The sequence below is a fragment of the Cricetulus griseus genome, chromosome X (genome assembly GCF_003668045.3).
Source record: "Cricetulus griseus strain 17A/GY chromosome X, alternate assembly CriGri-PICRH-1.0, whole genome shotgun sequence".
Lineage (NCBI taxonomy): Eukaryota > Metazoa > Chordata > Mammalia > Rodentia > Cricetidae > Cricetulus > Cricetulus griseus.
Genome location: NC_048604.1, coordinates 119,043,466 through 119,062,642, shown reverse-complemented (window position 1 = coordinate 119,062,642; position 19,177 = coordinate 119,043,466). Strand labels below are relative to the sequence as shown.

The 19,177-nt window shown below is 45.5% G+C and overlaps 1 protein-coding gene and 1 pseudogene across 1 annotated transcript; one reads left to right on the top strand and one right to left on the bottom strand.

Annotated features, from left to right (window-relative positions):
• The first annotated feature begins 11,567 nt into the window (after positions 1–11,567).
• On the top strand, positions 11,568–14,251 carry LOC113839159 (annotated as a pseudogene).
• Nyx (nyctalopin) lies at positions 14,177–17,730 on the bottom strand (the record flags this gene model as incomplete). Its single annotated transcript, XM_027433120.2, has 1 exon — positions 14,177–17,730. A coding segment is annotated over one exon (1,449 nt), but the record flags the coding sequence as incomplete, so codon positions are not given.
• Between the last annotated feature and the right edge of the window lie 1,447 nt (positions 17,731–19,177).

Genomic DNA, 19,177 nt, shown 5'->3' with positions numbered 1-19,177 from the left:
GTGTGTGTGTGTGTGTGTGTGTGTGTGTGTGTGTGTGTGTGTGTGTGTGTGTGTTTTAGGTCATGAAGTTGGGAGGGCACTGTGCTGGACAGCTTTTTTGACAGCTTGACACAAGGTAGAGTCCTCTGGGGAAAGGGACCTTCAACTGAGAAAATGCGTTCGTCAGATTGGCCTGTGGGCAAATTGATGTGGGAGGTCCCAGCCCACTGTGGCAATGCCACCCCTAGGCAGGTGGACTTGGGTTGTACAAAATGTAAGCTGAGGGAACCTGAGGAACAAACTAGTAAGCAACTCTCCTCCATGGCCTCTTCAGTTCCTGCCTCCAGGTTCCTGCCCTGGGTTCCTGCCCTGACTTCCCTTCATAATGGACTGTGAGCTATAAGATGAAATAAACCCTGTCCTCTCCAAGTTGCTTTTGCTCATCATGCTTATAAATAATAATCAACCAGGACAGGGACAGTGAGAGGAGTCTGGGAAGAGTGTGGAGAGGGGTAAGTGGGGGGGATGAATATGATCAAAATACATTGTAGACATTCTTCTCAAAGAACAAATAGAAATATAGTATTAACCATAAATTAAATTTTAAGCCATTTTTTAAAAAATAGAGAAAGCAACAAATTTCAACAATGAGACTTTCCTGGGGAAAATTGGTGCCCAAATTTCCATAAGCTATCATGATTCAAGTTGCTATGACCGTGCATATGTAGGCCTGTGTGTGAATGTAACTTTTCATTTCAGTGGGATGAGGGGCCAGGAGTGCAAATGCTATAACACATGATAGTTGTGTGTTTAATTTCATAAGAAACTGCCAAATTTCTTGCAGAGTGACTGGCTGCACTTTTAGACATGAGCCACCAGCATTGGGTGTCATAATTGGTTTTTATTTTTGCCATTCTGATAGGCATGTTGACTTACCTCACTGTGGTTTAGCTGTGCCCTTCTTTGCTGGCTAGTGATGCTGAGCATCTTTTCATGTGCTTATTCTCTGTCACTCCATCCTCTTCAGTGATAGGGCTGTCTGTGGCTTCTGCCCATTTCCTAACTGCACCATTGGGGTTTGAGATTCCTTCATGAGCTATGTGGTTTTCAAATACTTTCTCCCAGAAATGGGGATGTCCTTCTGTATATATGTTTCTCTTATTGGTTGATGAATAAAATGCTGATTGGTCAGTAGCCAGGCAGGAAGTATAGGAGAGGCTACCAGACCAGGAGAAGGTTGGGGAGAGGAAGGCAAAGAGGAGCCGCCAGAGGGACGCCATGTAGAGACAGAAGGAATAGTATGCCGGGGCATCACATGGTAAGCCAAGACCACATGGGAATACTTAGATTAATAGAAATGGGTTAATAATTAAGAGAGAGCTAGTCAGTAAGAAGCCTGAGCTGCTGGCCAAACAGCTTATACTTAATAAAAGCCTCTGTATATTTATTTGGGACCAAACGGCTTCAGGCCCCGGTGGGACAGAAACTTTCGACAACATCCCAGTCTGTGACTTATTTTTCTTCCTTTCTTTATTTGTTTATTTATTTATTTTGAATATCTGTTGACCCATGCATTCCATGGCATCTGTGTGGTCAGAGAAGAACCTGCAGGAGTCAGTTCTCACCTTCCACCATGTGGGTCCCTGGCATTGAACTCAGGTCATCAGACTTGGGAGTAACTGTCTTTCCCTGCTGAGCCATCTCACCAGTCTTGTAACTTAGCCTTCCATTCTATACATGTGGCCTGTTGCAGAATAACACTTCAATTTTGATGAGAATCTGTCAGTTTTTCCTTTTAATGAGTTGTTCCTTTTGACATCGAGTCTAAGAATTGTTCCTAGCTCCAAAGCCCCCCATCCTATTTTTTTTCCAAAATGTCTTATATTTATACTTAATTTAATGATTCATTTTTGAGTTGTTTTTCATATGCACTGTGAGATTTAGGCTGGGATTCCTTTTTGCTTTTTTATTTTTTGATTTATTTATTTATTTATTTATTTATTTATTTATTTTTGGTCTACAAACACCCACTTGCCCCAATGCCCTCTGTTGAATAGGCTCCCCTTCTTGATTATGGTGAATGACTCAAGTGCTTCACCCCCAGCTTGGGGAGGTGCTTTGAAGGCTGTGAAACCGTACAGTGATTCTCACCTTCCTGATGCTGCAGCCCTTTAATACAGTTCCCCATGCTGATGGTCTAGACAGTGGTTCTCACCTTCCTGATGCTGCGGTCCTTTAATACAGTTCCCCATGCTGACGGTCTAGACAGTGGTTCTCACCTTCCTGATGCTGTGGCCTTTTAATACAGTTCCTCATGTTGTGGTGACCCCCAACCATAAAATTATTTTCATTGCTATCATAGCTGTCATTTTGCTACTGTTATGAATTGCAATGCCAATATCTGATATGAGACCTCAAAGGAGTTGTGACCCCCAGTCTGAGAACCACTGCTTAGGAGGTAGGCCTGGATGGAGGAAGTGGGTCACTAAGGCCAAGTCTATAGATGTTACAGCACAGCCCCAGTTCTGATTTTGGGTTGGTGCAGCTCTTTGGTTCCTGTATACCACAGTCATTTGAGAAATCCCTGATATACACTCCTACCTCCATGGTCTGAGCCACTCAGCCATGCCTTCCCTAGTATTATAGACGGCTCTACAACTAAGAGCCAAAACCAATCTTGTCTTCCTTAACAGGCTCCTCTCAGGTATTGTGTCAAAGTGATGAGAACCATGGCTAACCCAGAGGCCACTTCTTTGGGAATCATTTTGAACACGGCTCCCAACCTTCAACTGTGAGCTCCAGAGGAGAAATGCCTGTCTCCTTACTGAGTACAGCAGGGACATTGACTCAGAGTCTGGGGCTGAGAGACATCCATTCAAATCCTACTAGCTATACTAGTATACTAGTCATCTACTAGCTATGGACCTTCAGCAAGTCATCTGAGCCTCTAAACCTCAGTTTCCACATCTGTAAAATAGGCCTAACTGCCTGTGCCACAAGATTGTTATAAAACTAGATGATAGAATCAAATAATTCTGTATTGACCCCCTCCCTACCTGGCACATAATAAGCCATGAATGGTGCTAACCATCTCATTTCCAGAGGAACACACATTTTGAAATAAAGGGAGAAAATTTTTGGAAAAGGCAGCTATATATAGCTTTAGGAGTAGGGTACAGAAGTGGCATAATGGGGTTCCTCATATTGATGGCAATCTCTGTAGTTATTTCTCCTTGGGTAATTGGGTTTTTTTTTTTCATGATATTAAGAGAATTATTAATAGGTATCACTGCAGGATACCAGGAGGGTCATTCAAGGACATTCTCATTAATAGCTATTAACTTATTAAATGAGGCAGAGGCTCACTGCAGGAGCCCAGCACTCATTAGCAGATGGGTTGCACAGCCTTGATTGCCCAGGTAATTTTCCAAATGCCTGCTCTCACTTTCAGGGATCTAACTATATTAAACAGAGAAGACGGCAAGTGCACTGGCTGCATGAGAAAAGAGTGACCAAAAAGAGGGATGGAATGGAGTCCTGCATCTACTTCCAATGATACATTCTTTGAAAACAAAGGAATCAAAGAGATCTGTGGGGACTGGAGAGATAGCTCAGCAGTTACGAGCACTGGCTGTTCTTCCAGAGGACCCGGGTTCAATTCCCACCCACATGGCAGCTCACAACTGTCTGTAACTCCAGTTCCAGGGAATCTGACTCCTTAACACAGACATACAAGTCAAACACCAATGCATACAATTTTTTTTGAAGAAGAGATCTGTGGCCCTGATTTAATAGTCAAAATTAATCAGGTATAGTGGCCCATGACAACACTTGGGAGTCTGAGGCAGGCGGATCTCTGTGAGTTCAAGGCCAGCCTGGTTCACATAGTAAGTTCTGGGACAGTCAGAGCTACATAGTGAGACACTGTCTTGCAAACAAACAAAAATTATAGTGCACAAGGAAAGACAGATTTTTATATTGGAATCTTGTAAACACACACATGCAGTACATGCACATTTAAGTGAATCAAAAGTACACTGAAATAACATATTTTACTATTGATATAAGCTAAAATTTCCATTTACTTTGTTATTTGGGGGTGGAAGAGATCATTAGTGTTAATTGCCAATAAAATCTAGAATCCCTTGGGAGATGTACCTCCGTAGGAATATCCTGATTGCATTAATTAAGAAGAAAAGAACCTTACCACTATGGGCAACATCATTTCCTGGCTCGGATCCTGAACTGAACCGCAACATTTGTCTCTCTTTCTGGTTCAAGCTCCTGATGCCTTAACTTCCCTGTACCTTTAACTGTGAGTAAAAAAGCCCCCTTTCTCCTAAGTTGCTTTTGTCAGGGTACTTTATCACAACAACAGGAAAAGGAACCAAGACAAGGGACTAAGGGCTCGCTGAGGGCTGAGCCCACAGCCCTCATGGGACGCACACACTCTACCACTGAGCTACCCTGAGCAATTCTGGGTTTTTAAAAGCTGGTAGCTCTACCAGTTTCATGACCCACTAATGTGCCAAAAGATGAGTGACAAAAACCAGGCACAGTGACTCATGCCTGTCATCTCAGCACTCAGGGGACTGGGGTAGGGTGTTTGTCATGTGTTCAAAGCCAGCTTGGGCTACAAAATAAGATTCTCTCAGAAGAACAAGAGTGAGCTATGAGTGCCCTCAGGCATCAGGATCTGTTTGCAGGCCAGTCGGGAACTCTGCCAGTGGCAACGATGGGGAAAAGCCTCCATAGGGCTCCCCATGGGTTGGTCTTGGTGGGACTCAGTCTGGCTAAAAACAAACTCTTTTTCTCCTCGTAGGGTCACAGTTCTAAAAGTCAGCAAAATTTCAAAGGAACACCCTTCAAAATTGTATGTTTACACGAAAGGCTTTCAATTTCATCTGCCTGGAGCACAAACAGAGGGAATAAAGGTAGCATTCATTCAGGAACTGAAGTTGGCCAGGGGGGACTGGAGGCCAGGCCTCACTCCAGCCTGTACCCCAGGCCACAGAGAAGCAGGCACCAAGTTGCTCTTCTAAACTGGGGGAGGACTTTATGTAGTGTGTCAGGGAGGAGAGAATTAGATGTGGGGGACAAAGCTATCTCAAGGGGGCAGTGACCCAGTAGTTACTGCTGATGACACAAAAGCAGAACTGTGGGTATGTTTGGTACCAGAACACTTGCCTAATACGCATGAGGCCCTGAATTCCATCCCCAGAATTGAAAACAAAATCATCTCCGTATGGCCCATAGACCCCGCTCCACCCACATTCCCTGAAAGCTGGATATGATGCTGTGCCAACCCCAGCACCCACTAGACATAGATGCAGGGACAGACAGGATGGCAGAGTTCAACAGTCCCTGCCTCCTGAGAAAAAACCATGGGCTGGCATCCGGAAAGGCAGCCTTTGCGTCTTGTGTGAATAGAAAAACAGAGCCCAACAGGGCCTCTCTAAGAGGAACCTGCAAATAATCTCAGAGAGGGCCCCTAAGAGTCCTGTATGACAGCACAGAGGAAGGAAACATTGGTTATATGTGTAACACTTCAGAGAAGAGATTCCACCTAGCCCGACACAGGTTGGGATATTTGTAGAGAAATATGTCAGTCTATATAGCCATAAGCTAACTGGAGTCACCATTACCCTTGTTTGCTCCTTGTGGCTCTTAGCAGCAATCTAAGCAGTGTAGAACTCGGATGCAGGAAAGACTAGAAGGTCAATGGTGGGCTAACGGGCTCTTACTCTAGTGGCCACACAGTAGGACTAAGTGATGTTCCTGGGGAAGTTCTGCAGAGGAAAACGACAGTGACTTTCCAGACATGGAATTTCCTAGGTGGAGTTTCAGAGGCAGGCTTCAGAACATCAGTTTGGTTTGGGAAACACGGAGACACCTTGGCGGTTCCAGGCATGTGGGTGAGGCCTATAAGGAGTCTGAGGACTTGAGTGCTGCCAACAGTCCCTCCCAGGAACAGCTGGTTGGCCTACTTTCTTCTCTCCCACTCTAACCACCCCTTTGGAAAAGTTTCATTCATCTCCCTTCCAGACTGCTAGGGATCCGGACATCAGAGACAACTTTGCCCAAGAATGAAAAAGAATAGGGTCCTCTCTTGAAGGAGGAGGGAGGGTGGCGGTGAGGACCAAGAATAAGGACAGCTGTGCCCAGCAGACCTTCCTCTGGAGGGAGTATAGTGCTGACAAGGAAGAGAGTGAGCAGTGAGGGCTGTTGACCATTCTTGTGAGGCCAGTACAAGGGACCCTTTTGCAAACCACCTTCGGACCTTCCCTCTGGGAACTTTGTCCAAAGATCAAACTTTGGGGAGTTAAGTATTGCAAAGTGAGTGAGTGTATGGAATCCATTTTTAAGAGCTGAGGGTATAGCCCAGGACCTTATGCCTGCTAGATAAGTGCCCTACCACTGATCTTAGAAAACTTTTATTTTTATGAGACAGGATCTTTAGCCCTGGCTAACCTGGAATTTTCTATGTAGACCAGGATGACCTAGAATTCACCAAGATCCTCTTGACTCTATTTCCCAAATTCAAGAATTAAAGGTATGTGTGGATAGCACACCCAGCTGGAAAACACTTTTAAGAGAAAAATATGAACTCTGTCTCTACCTTTTTTTTGTTTTGATTTTAATATATTTTTATTCTTTAACAATCCCATACATGGGGCTGGAGAGATGACTCAATGGTTAAGAGCACTGACTGCTCTTCCAGAGGACCCAGATTCAATTCCAGCACCTACATGGCAACTCCCAACTGCCTGTAACTCCAGTTCCAGAGAATCTGACACACTCATACAGAATATATATATATATATATATATAATATATATATATATATATGCAAAACACCAGTGCACATTAAATTAATAAATAAATCTTTTTAAAAAGAATCCCATACATGTATACAAGTATTTTGATGATATCTCCTCGCTACCCCTTTCCTCTCCCTAACTCCTCCAAGATCTACCCCACCCCTTTATGTTTTGTGAGACAAGCTCACTATGTAGCCTTTGAACTATCCTCCTGCCTCAGCCTTTCACATGCTAGGATAACAGACATGTACCGCCATGCCTGGCATCGTTCTGCTTTCTATCCCACCAATAGAAAGAGACCATAGCATCACTATTGACCTGAGCAAATGCTGTGTTCAGAAGCCTTGGCGGCTTCTCCCTGGAGTCACTGCCTCTTCAAGCAGTTCTGAGGAGTGCTCTATCTAATGAGACACCAAATTAGAGCCACTAATGCTGTTCTTTGCTGTGTTCACATATAGTCCCATTTCTCCTCTCCTGGGCACACAAGGGACCCTACTTCCCTGTCTTGGTAAATATAGTTTCTTTTATACCACCATCCACTGTTGTGTAGCACTTTCCTCCTTTATCGGAACATTTCATCCAGCAGGGAAGCTTCTTAAGACAACAAGTAAACAACCTAAAATAGCTTCAGGAAGTCCCTGAAACTGATCAGATTCACTAGGCCCCTCCCAAGAGGAAATAGTAAAGAACTGCTGAGAGCTGCTCTGGGAGGGACCAAGCTGCAAGAAGACTGAGACCAGCTCAGCTACCTAGGAGGAACAGAGACCAAGCTCAGCTGCCTGGAAGGGACTCAGACCAACTGAGGCACCTGAAAAGGGCACCCTCCAACCTGTTGAGCTGCCTGCAGGCTGTGCAGTGTGCTCCAGGTTTCCCCATGCTGGGGTGGGTTTTGGTGATGCAGCTGTCTTTGAGTCATTTCTGCTCCTATAAGTAACCACTCACCCAGACTCCTGAAAGTGACCCTAGTAAAACTCATAGGTTCACCAAGTTGGACTTTGGTGGTATCTATACTTTAGTCTGTTGTGAGCTCCCTATCTGGGTTGACGAAATGTGTGTGTTACATCTCCCCAAGAAAAGCCTGCCACACAACATCAACATGTGTCAGTTGGGTGAAAACATTTACAAAGAATGCTTGATTCTCCCAACCTCCCCTTCCCTGTGGCTGGAAATGCTGAAGTTGTGTTTTGGTAACAATACCTGAGGTGGTGGATCCCTCATCAGCCTGAGTCCCTGGGTAGTGATGAGGAGAAAGCCCAGTAAATGATGCCCCTAATAAGCCTACATTGGCTATATACCATAAGCAAGAAATAAACTCCAGCAAGACAGTGATGTTTGGGGGCTGTTTGTTACTGCAACAGAATATGACCAATCCTGACTACTACATACAGTTTTGCTTAGCAGAACCCATAGTACCTAACACTTCCCTAAGTGCTAACTAGCCAGTGATGGGGGAAAGTGCTGTACCTTTGCCTGGCTCCAGGGATTAACCTGACTGCGGTGATGTGGGAATGAAGAAATGACAAACACATGGATACATATACTATAGGGTAAAAGGTCTGAGCTCACTTCTGGATTTGAAAACTCACCAATCCTGAGCTCAAAATCCCACCAATCCCTGAGCTCACCCCAAGCTCAGGACTTGAAATCCCACCAATCCCTACCTTAGAAATATCCACTCTGGAAAACTCCTCCCCAAGAAACCCTATATGAGCCTGCCTCCTGCTCAGTTCCCGGCTGCTTCTCACCTGAGCAAAGGGAGCCACCTTCTTCTGTCTGTCCCAATAAATCTGTGTGTGCGGTTTGTTATACAGTGTGACCTTGTGGTATTCCTTGGCTCCCGATTACTAGGATTCCTTTCCCTTAGAGCTGCAACACTTCCATTGGGAAAACCTTGCCATTCAGAGCTGTCACACTGTCACACTTACACATGCACTGAAAATTAAGGATTGGGCGAACTGATGGAGAAGCCTCAGCACCCCAAAGCCCAGCATATTTATTATATAGAGTTGAACAGAGAGGCAGGGTTTAGAGTATACAGATGGATCAAGGGGACGGGTTCAGCTAATCTCAGTAGGGGTCGTCTCTCTAGGGAAGCAATCTTCGGGTTGTAAATCTCGAGTGGGGAGGACAGCTATGCTGGACATTTTCTGCCCACACTGTCATCATTCACACTTAGACCCCCAGGAAAGCTTTTCCATCCCTCTGTGCCTCACCGGAAGAAGGCTTTGCCACTGACATAGGGCTGAGGCATTGGAATCCGTGACATGACCGTGCACATGGCAAACATACACATTCACTCAGGACTTCATTCACTCAGGTCTTCCTCTGCTCCCCACAGGATAGACTTCAATGAGCTCATAATTGGAAAAGTTCACTCCCTGATCTCTTGAGAATTTACTAGAGCTACTATTCAGGCATCTCTGGATCTATTTGGCAATAAGGAGCTCCCACATTCCCAGAATTCTATTGGACTAGGTATGTCTGCAAAACTCTGTCTCCCAGGAGGCTATTTTAGTGTTGATCCAAGTAAATGTTCATTTAAAAGCTGGTCACCACACAGAACCACAGGGTTAGTTAGCTGTGAGGCTAACTCCTGAACCCATTCCAAATGAAAGAAAGGACATTCCTCTCAAGGTGACACCTTGTTCCCCAGTAACCCAGGCTGTGTGCCCACTGTGGACATCCATGGTTACCCAAACACAGACCTGCCCTCTTGGAGTCTCGTGATCTTCTCTCAGTCTCCATGGCCAAGACACAAGTTGAACAAACAACACATCTGAACTCATCAGATTTTCACATTTGGGAAGTAAGACATGCATAGAATCAGTCGCTTTGAAACACTGAAGTCAGTGAACAGCTTTACAGTCTGAATATTGTGACCAAATGAAGACAAGTCAAGATTTAGGAATCTAATTTGCTACCACTAGGAAAATGGCTACTCAAAAAATTTCATTTCACAGTTGTTGATATTTCAACACAGTATCATCATCATCATCATCATCATCATCATCATCATTTTGGTTTTTCAAGACAGGGTCTCTCTGTAGTGTTGGAGCCTGTCCTGGAACTTGCTCCGTAGACCAAGCTGGTCATGAACTCACAGAGATCCACCTGCCTCTGTCTCCCGAGTGCTGGGATTGAAGTAAATTTACTTGTATATTGTGGATGGTGGAAGGTTCTTGCTCACATGCATGCAAACCATTCATGCACAAGCCCAGAGACCGAACACTGGGTCCTCTATTCTATCATACTGTGCTTTGTTCCCTTGAGACAGGGTCTCTTCTGAACCTGGAGCTCACAAATGTTTTTTGGCTAGGCTGGTAACCAGCAGGTTCCAGCAATTCTCTTGTCCCCATCCCCCCCAACAGAACTAGGACTATAGACATGCTCAAGACCATGACCAGCATTTTACATGAGTTCTGAGGATTTGAACTTAGGTCCTTGTGCTTGCACAGCAAGCATTCTTACCCACTCAGCTATCTCTCCAGTTCCAAAAGTAAACTGTCTTTTTAAAATCATGCATGCTCAAGAGCCAGTGAGATGGCTCAGCAGGTAAAGATGCTTACCACCAAGCCTGACCAGGACACACATGGTTGAAGGAAAGAATTTCCACAGCTGTCCTCTGACCTCCACACATGTCATGCCATGGCATGAGAGCGCCTCCCCAGTGATTACGTGTAATTCGTTTGTTTGTTTGTTTGTTTTTCGAGATAGGGTTTCTTTGTGGCTTTGGAGGCTGTCCTGGAACTAGCTCTTGTAGATCAGGCTGGTCTGGAACTCACAGAGATCCGCCTGCCTCTGCCTCCCGAGTGCTGAGATTAAAAGGCGTGTGCTACCACACCCAGAATGATTAAGTGTAATTTTAAAAGCAAAAAAAAAAAAAAAAAGAAAAGAAAATGTGAGCCGGGGCAGTGGTGGCACACGCCTTTAGTTCCAGCACTCGGAAGGCAGAGGCAGGCAGATCTCTGAGAGATCAAGGCCAGCCTGGTCTACAAAACTACACAGAGAAACCCTGTCTCAAAAACAACAATTTACACATTTTTAAACTATAACCCCACCATAAAATATAAATTATAGCCACCCAGTATACACATATACACACAATATGAACAAGAACATGCAAATTACAGGTTTCACAATACAATGCTTGCTCTTTTTTTTTTCTTTTTTTTTTTTCTTTTCTTTTTTTTTTTTTTTTTTTTTTGGTTTTTCAAGACAGGGTTTCTCTGTGTAACAGCCCTGCTGTCCTGGGATTTGCTCTGTAGACCAGGCTGGCCTCAAACTCAGAGATCCACTTTAAGGCATGCACCACCACTGCCTGGCTACAATGTTTACTGTTATGTCACGTGTGACACTTTTTGACTTTCCTAGTCTAACATATTTTTGTTGATGTTGGATTTGGGGCTTTTGTGTGGTGCTGTGCTGGGAATGCAACACAGGACCTGTACATGCTACACACACTGTCACTGAGCTACATCTCCAAACCACTCATGCATTGTATTTGCTCTTAAATACTTCTCTTATTTGTGTGTGTGTGTGTGTGTGTGTGTGTGTGTGTGTGTGTGTGTATGTGTGTGTAGTACCTGTGGAGAAGAGGATGTCAGATCCCTGGAGCTGGAGTCATAGGTAGTTGTGAGATGCCCAACATTATTGCTTGCAACTGACCACCAATCTTCAAGAGCAGTGTGTGTTCTTAACCAATGAGCCATTTCTCCTGCCTCTTATGTGTTGTTTTAAATGCTGGTCATTACTCATTCGACTGAATCGATGGCCATTGAAGGAGAGCCCAGTACAGCAGGGGCTTCCTCCCAGACCCCAGATCAGGCACAAACCACACCCAAACACCTGCTTTCACAGAGATATCCTTTATTAAGCAGGGAAGAAAAGTTAAAGTGCTGTTTTCTGACTCAGGCAGAAAAACAGCAGCAAATGACCTTACAGGTATAATTTTTGAGAGGAGAAGAAGGGGAGATCTGTGTTAGAATGGGCTAGGGTGCGGTGGTAAGGGAGATAGGGGACAAGGGAGAAGGGGAAGGGGACAAGGGAAAAGGGAAAGAGGTATTTGTCCTGGAGGGACAATAGAGAGGAGACTGGTGAAGCCCATAGGAAAATGGTGGTTTATAAAAGAAAAAAGGGAAACCCCATGTTAGGATGAGGTGTTTAATTTTAATTGGGCATGTTAATTAGGTGAGCCAAAGGGGGCTTCTGATTGCTGGACCGTAGTAGTCAGCCTCAGGAAGAGGAAGTGGCTAAATAAAGGAATGGACCTTGGTGGCTAGCTTTAGGAATGCAATCTAATGGTTTTTAGCAAGGTAGAGGGAATGGGGGAGAAGGGTAAGGCCTGCCAGAGCCACAAGCTCGAGTGGGCTAGTGTCCCTTCACCCACTAGGAGGCAAGCAGTAGTATTGACTTAGTACTATTACTTAGAATTTCTGGGCATGGTAGCCCATGCCTGTAATCCCAGCAATTAAGGAGGTTGTGTGAATAGGTTCATGACTTCAAGGGCAGCTATATAGTGAGACCCTGTCACACACAAATACACACAAAGCATGTATGAAATTATCAAAGAATAAAAAATCCTATTTCTAAGAAAGAAAAAGTACCGTTGACATTGACAGCTTGGCTCACCCTAATCTGTGTGTGTTTTCAAAACTCACCTGTCTACATATAAAGAAAGGAACTCAGCACAGGAAGACTGTCCATTGCCAGGACTTTTGACAAATACAGCTGTCGCTGCTCAGTGAGGAAACAAACTGGAGCATCTATTTAGCAGACACATGGCACATTTGCTGACATCATCACCTGATGGCCCAGTAAGACCCTGTACCTATTGTGATCAGCTCGAATGGTTCTACTGTCAACTACAGACTGAGATGGGAGCGTGACTGACCAGTTTGTTTTCTTCAGTGATGAGTACAGAAGCCAGGTCCTCACCCATATTAGGCAAGCACTCTACCCCTGACCCACAAACCCCAGGTCACAGGCCAATATGCAGCCTGCAAAGCCCTCATGGCCAGGGCTCAAATTGCTGCCGAAGCAAAATATCACCATATGCTGATTCTGAGGCTGACAAGACAGTCAACCTCTGTTCTTTTCCATATCCATCCTGAGAAAAGCTGGTGTGTCAGGGGCCCTGGGTGGGACTTGGCATCTGTACCCTCCTACACTCCACACTGAGAGTCCCTGAACATAGACTGTAGGTGCTGGTAGACCTTTGCCCTCAGGCATGCAGTTGGCCAACTCCCACCCTGAGGAATCTGAGTTCCCCCTTCCCAGGTCCTTGCTGCTCTCTTGGTCATCAGTCAGCGTCAATACGAGCAGCTCATAATAATTTCATACCTAGGTCTGCTCACACCTGTGGCCCTAGCACACCAAGGTGGAAGCGAGAGGATCAGGAAGTCAAGGTGATTCCCACATACAAAGATGTGGAATATTATCTTGTAAAGTGGGAAGGATGGCCAGAGTCTACAAGTACCAGGGAGCCCTTGAGAAACCTCAGGTGTCCACAACTGCTGCAGCAGTTCTCCAATGACAAGAGTAGTTACTTATCTCGGGTAAAGAAAGGCAAGGCAATCACTCCAAAAAAACAGTAGCAAACCCTTGCTACCAGCTGTCTCTGAGTACACTGTAAGGAAAGCCAAGCAAAGAAGAGCTCTGCAGAGATGGCAAGATTACCTCAACAGAAGAAAGAACTGCAAAGGCATGATATTTGTTGAAAATCTGGTTGACTTGGAGGGCCCGCCTTTAGATTTCTACTACATTAATGAATACAGGCCAGCTCCAGGAATCATCTTAAACAATGAATCTACCTTTGGATGTTCGTGTACAGACTGCTTCTTTGAAAAGTGTTGTCCTATTGAAGCTGGAGTTGTTTTGGCTTATAATAAGAACCAACAAATTAAAGTCAAACCTGGCACTCCCATCTATGAACACAACTCAAGTTGCCAATGTGGACCTGATTGTCCCAATAGGATTATACAAAAAGGCACACAGGATTCCCTGTGCATCTCTAAGACTAGGAATGGTTGTGGCTGGGGTGTAAAAATCCTTGCGAAGAATAAAAGAATGAGTTTTGTCATGGACTATGTTGGAGAGGTAATCACAAGTGAAGAAGCTGAAAGGCGTGGACAATCAAGAAATCACATACGTTTTTGATCTGGACTAGGAACCTGATGAATTCACAGTGGATGCCGCTCGATATGGAAATGTGTCTCACTTTGTGAATCATAGTTGTAACCCAAATCTTCAGGTCCTTAATGTTTTCATCGATAACCATGATACTCGGCTTCCCATAAGAACCATAAAAGCTGGAGAAGAGCCGACTTTCAATTATCAAATGAACGGTTCTGGAGAATTGTCTTCAGATTCTATTGACCATAGCCCTGACAAAAAAAAGGGTCAGAACTGATTGTAACTGTGGGGCTGAGACTTGCCAAGGTTACCTCAACTGAAACTTCAGGAAATGGAGCTCATGATTGGGTTTTGTTTTGTTCTAAGAACTGAAAAAGTATTTGGGGTGCCTTTCTATCATCAAGATTATATGTGTATGTTAATGTACAACTTGTGTCTCAAGGTATTTGCAAAGTACATTACTGTTGCTTCTGAAGAGGACTGCAGGGCCACATAAATAGAATGTATTTGGTGGTTACATACTAAATATGGAAAGTGAACTATTTACAAATCACCATACACTTAGTTAAGAAATCTGAATAGACAAGTGTCCCCTTTAGTGTTTGAAAAGCAATGAGGCAATGGTTGTTACTATGAAACCTTTTACCATGACAAGCAGATAATTCAGTCTAGGTAAATGTACAGATTTTATTTTTTTTACTCTATTGTTCCTGCTTAATACTCACTGATCTTGTATTTGAGATAAATAAGCAGCACTGAAATTTTTACTGTATTTTCTACTTTTACATTAAAACATTGGCATCTTAACGATGTATTTCAGGTATGAAAATAAATGTGAAAAGCTTCTTTCAGCTTGATCTCATTTCAGCTTGATACCATTACAAAGACTGAAATTCTTTAAGGAGTTTTTAATCCTGTTGGAAGAAAATCTCTGATCACCTTCTCTAGAAGTCCATAGTCCTTTATGCTTCTTTGAAATGACATAACAGTGTGACTAAGAGGACCGTTGGCGTGCTAGGCAGGGTAGGTGAGTATGGAAGAGAGCCACAGCATGAACAAGTAGCTCTCCTCTAAACAGAAGATCAAGACCCCTGGAGAGCACCTGCCCTAATGGCAGTGTCATTCACATCATGTTACTGTCCCTGCCAGGCAGTTTTAACAGTTCTTTTCCACTAAATTTAATTATTGTTCCATTTTCTACATGTCCTTGAAAAGTAACCTATATCTGAACAGATACTTGTTTTATAAAAGAAATTTTTAGATAGGGTAAAACTAAGTTTGGCCAAAGTTATGTCTGATTGAACTTTCAGTAACCTATAGGGATTAGATGGGATTTCTCCCTGTGTAGTAAAACCCAATAAAGAAAAAACTTACTTTCATCTCTCTGGGTCTGGGGGTGTGAAAAGAAAAAATGCAGCAAATCCTGTCTTTCAGTGTCCCGATTAAGACTTCCGTAAGCTCTCTGCTCCAGGCTGTAATAGACTACCATAAGCTCAAGAAAAATGAACTGAATTCAGCACTAAAAATAAAAATAATAGTAATTTCATACCTAACGGACTTGTCCCGGCTGGAGATGCTCTACACTGCTAACAAAGCATCTTGTGGGAAGGGACACTCTTCCCACAAAAGAAATGCTAAGAGGACTCTGTGCTTCCTTAAAAGTTCCCAATCACATTGGAAAGACTCTGCAAAGTCTTACATTAGAGAAACCGGTTTAACTTCAACTTTAGCATTTTATAACTTAACATAGGCCTGACACTGCCTATACAATTGTGGCATAAAAGAAATGAATCTTTGTTTTAAATTCCTCTTAACACAGACCACCTGCCTCGGACCTCAGTCTCATCCCCATGCCCCTTCTCTAATGCCCTGTCCACCTTCCTGAACCTTGTTGTCCCCAAGCCCCTGGGCATTGAAGGAGGGAGTGGATCATGTTAGAAAAGACAGGATTGGATTTAGTGGGCTACTGAGGCAGGAGAGATGACATGGTTCTTAGTACTTGGCCAATCGAGTCCCACTTTAATTTAGGCCTTGTGGGCATTGTTGCCTAGGGTGGAAGGCAACTTCCATTCCTCACCCCCTCCCCAAGAGCCCATGCTTATTCTCCTCCTTTTCAGTGGATGCTCACGTGAGAAGAGCAGAAATGTATAGCCACATCAGTTGCACTTCCCTGAGTGCTCCTTTGCCTAGGGCTGTCTTTAGAGACAAGCTGTTTCTTCCACCCTCAGCAAGAACTTTTATCACCAACCCCAGTCGTATTCCCTCTCTTCTCACCAGACACTCCTAATCACAGCCTACTAAATCTTCCCCTTTTGACTAAAGTAGTTTGGGTCACTTCAGTGTGGCAGAGTCAGTCCCTGTGCAGGCTGAACACTACATACTGTGCCAGGGTGAGCAAGAGGCAAGAGGCGAAGAGAAACGTGATCTTGCAGCCCAAGACCACCACTCCATGAGAGGGAAGGCTGTCATACAGAGAGATATTGACCAGCTCCCACGTGGTGTTGGCTACTTCCTCCACAGGGGCCCTTGGGGCCAGCAATTTGGAGAGGAGACTGCTGAACCTGCTCACGGTGGTGGCCACTGGCTCTGGACTAGGGCCTGGACCGGATGTGGTGAAGTTCAGCTCTTCAGGGTCCACACACAAGCCATCAGAGGAGCGCTCAAAGACCACCTGGCTGAGGTCCAGACCGGCCACGGAACCTGGGGAGGCGCATGCCACATCAGCCACACGCCCAGAGCCCTCCATCCAATCGCGCAGCCACTCCAGGTGGCAGTCACAATGCCAAGGGTTGCGGAAGAGGAAGAGGCGGCCCAGGAAGAAGCCAGGCTGGAAAGCAGCCCAAGAGAGCATGGTGAGGCGGTTGCCATTGAGATGCAGGGCCAGGAGGCCCGACAGGTTCTGGAAGGCTCCTTCCTCCACAAAAGCGATGCTGTTGCGGTCCAGGTAAAGCAGCTCGAGTTCCACCAGGTCGGAGAACCAGGCACGCGCCACACGGTCCAGCTCGTTGCCACCCAGATTGAGTGTGCGCAGGCGGTGCAGGCCTAGGAAGGCAGCCGCAGGCAGCGCGGCCAGTAGGTTGTCATTGAGCAGCAGATGCTCTAGGGCACCGCAGTCGCTGAAGGCCCCGGCGTGCACTGCGCGCACGCGGTTGGCCTGCAGGCTGAGCGAGCGCAGGCGCCTGAGGCCCTGCAAAGAGCTGGAGGCCACGGCCTCGATGCGGCTGCGCTCCAAGTGCGCGTGAGTCAGGTTAGCCAGGCCGCGGAGCGCGCCGGGCACCCGGCGGAACAGGTTGTCGAAGGCCGTGAGCTCGCGCAGGGCCGGCAGCTCGGCCAGGAGACGCTCGGGCACGCTGAAGAGGCGGCAGGCCGCCAGATCCAGGCGACGCAGGCGACCAAGAGCCGCGAAGGTTCGCGCGTGCAGATAGCGCAGCTCGCCATTGTGCGCCAGGCGCAGCTCGGCCAAGCGCGGCAGACCCTTGAAGGCGCCGGGCGTGATGAAGGACAGGTTGTTGTGGCGCAGCGACAGACGGCGCAATGACGGCAGCGTGCCAAAGGCCCGCTCGCCCAGGATGCGCAGGCCATTTCTGTCCAGGTCGATGGAGGCCGCCTCGCACGGAAACTCAGCGGGCACCCGCAGGAGGCCCGCACGATCGCAACGCACGTAGCAGCCTCGTTCCACGCTGCTGCAGGTGCAGGCCGCAGGGCAGGCCTGCAAACAGGCCCCGGTGGCCAGGGTGCAGGGCAGGCCGAAGACCATCGCTGGACAAGAGAAGAAGAAAAGATGGAGAACAGTCGTCAGAGGTCACCCCAGTAGCAGGTTACAGACCCTCCACCGAGCACTGCATCATCAAATGGCCTCTTCCCATCTGCTAATCAATACAGGTGGCCCCACTTCCAGTGCCCTCCCCTTTGCTCGCCAATTACCTTAATCAGCAAAATCTATACCATAGTCCCTGCGTCCCGCTTTTCTCTAAGTTTCCTTACCTGTATCATCGAGGTGTGCTTTTAGAATGTGACTAGAGGATTTGTTGGTTGTGTGGGTTAGGGGGATCTCAGAGGGTGTCACTATACCCTACATTAAGGCCTGTGCTCCCCAGTACAGTGACCAGTAGCCACATTGGGTCCCTAACCATCTGAAGTATGCCCAGCCCAAATTGAGTAATACCAGTCTATAGAGGGTGCCAAAAAAGTAGAATATTACATCAACAATTATGTATGGGTTACATATTGAAATGGTGTCTTATATTATACATTGGGTTAAATATTAAACTTAATGCCCAATGTTTCTACCTTTTTAATGTGGCTACTTGGGAAATGTGTTTACATGTGGGGCTTGTGTTATATTTCTATTGGTGGCATTAGCCCCTTTCGACATAAGAATTCAATTTTCGAACTACCCCAGTGAGTCAATTAAGCCTAGGGAAAAAGGAATTAGAGAGCATGGGGATGGGGGGCATGGAAATGAAGGAAAAACCCATTATCATTCATTTCTTTTTCTTTAACAGTCACTTAAAAGTTAAAAATTAAGGATAATCTCAGATCCCAATAATGGTGGAAATAAAAACTGAGATATACAGAATGAACTCTCAGACAAGTTTCAAAGAAAGAAAGAAAGGGGGGATAGCATTTATTATGGGAGATCACAGTTAAGTGCAGACATGGGGGGGTGCATTTTACTGGGTTGTTTGAGCAGTTTGGGGTCTGGTGGTTTTTGTTAGTCACCAGGCTCAGTGGCTGGTGAGTCACCCTGCAGGGTTTCTTGTTATATTGTGATAAAGGACAAGCTTGTGCCATACATTGTCTATAAGGGAAAAGGGACACTTGCTGGGTTATCAGGTTATGAATTAAGGGCATGAGAAACTTTTATTTTCTTGTCCCCATGAGAATTCCTAGTTTCCTTTCCCCCATCTTATTTTACTTTATCTTGTGCCTGTGTGTGTGTGTGTGTGTGTGTGTGTGTGTACATGCAGAGGTCAGTTTTCTCCTTTCTATCTTGTGGGTCCCAGGGATCAAACTCAGGTCATCCAGCTTTCAAGGAAGCACAGAGTCCTCTTAGCATTTCTTTTGTGGGAAGAGTGTCCCTTCCCACAAGATGCTTTGTTAGCATCTTAGTGCTCTTACCTGCTGAGCTGTATCACCAGCACTATATGAACTCTGTTATTTTAGGGACAGCATATTAAATACACTATCAGTGACCTCCTACATCTCAAAAGAAATGATTAAATGCAGTTAAGTTCTACTCACCA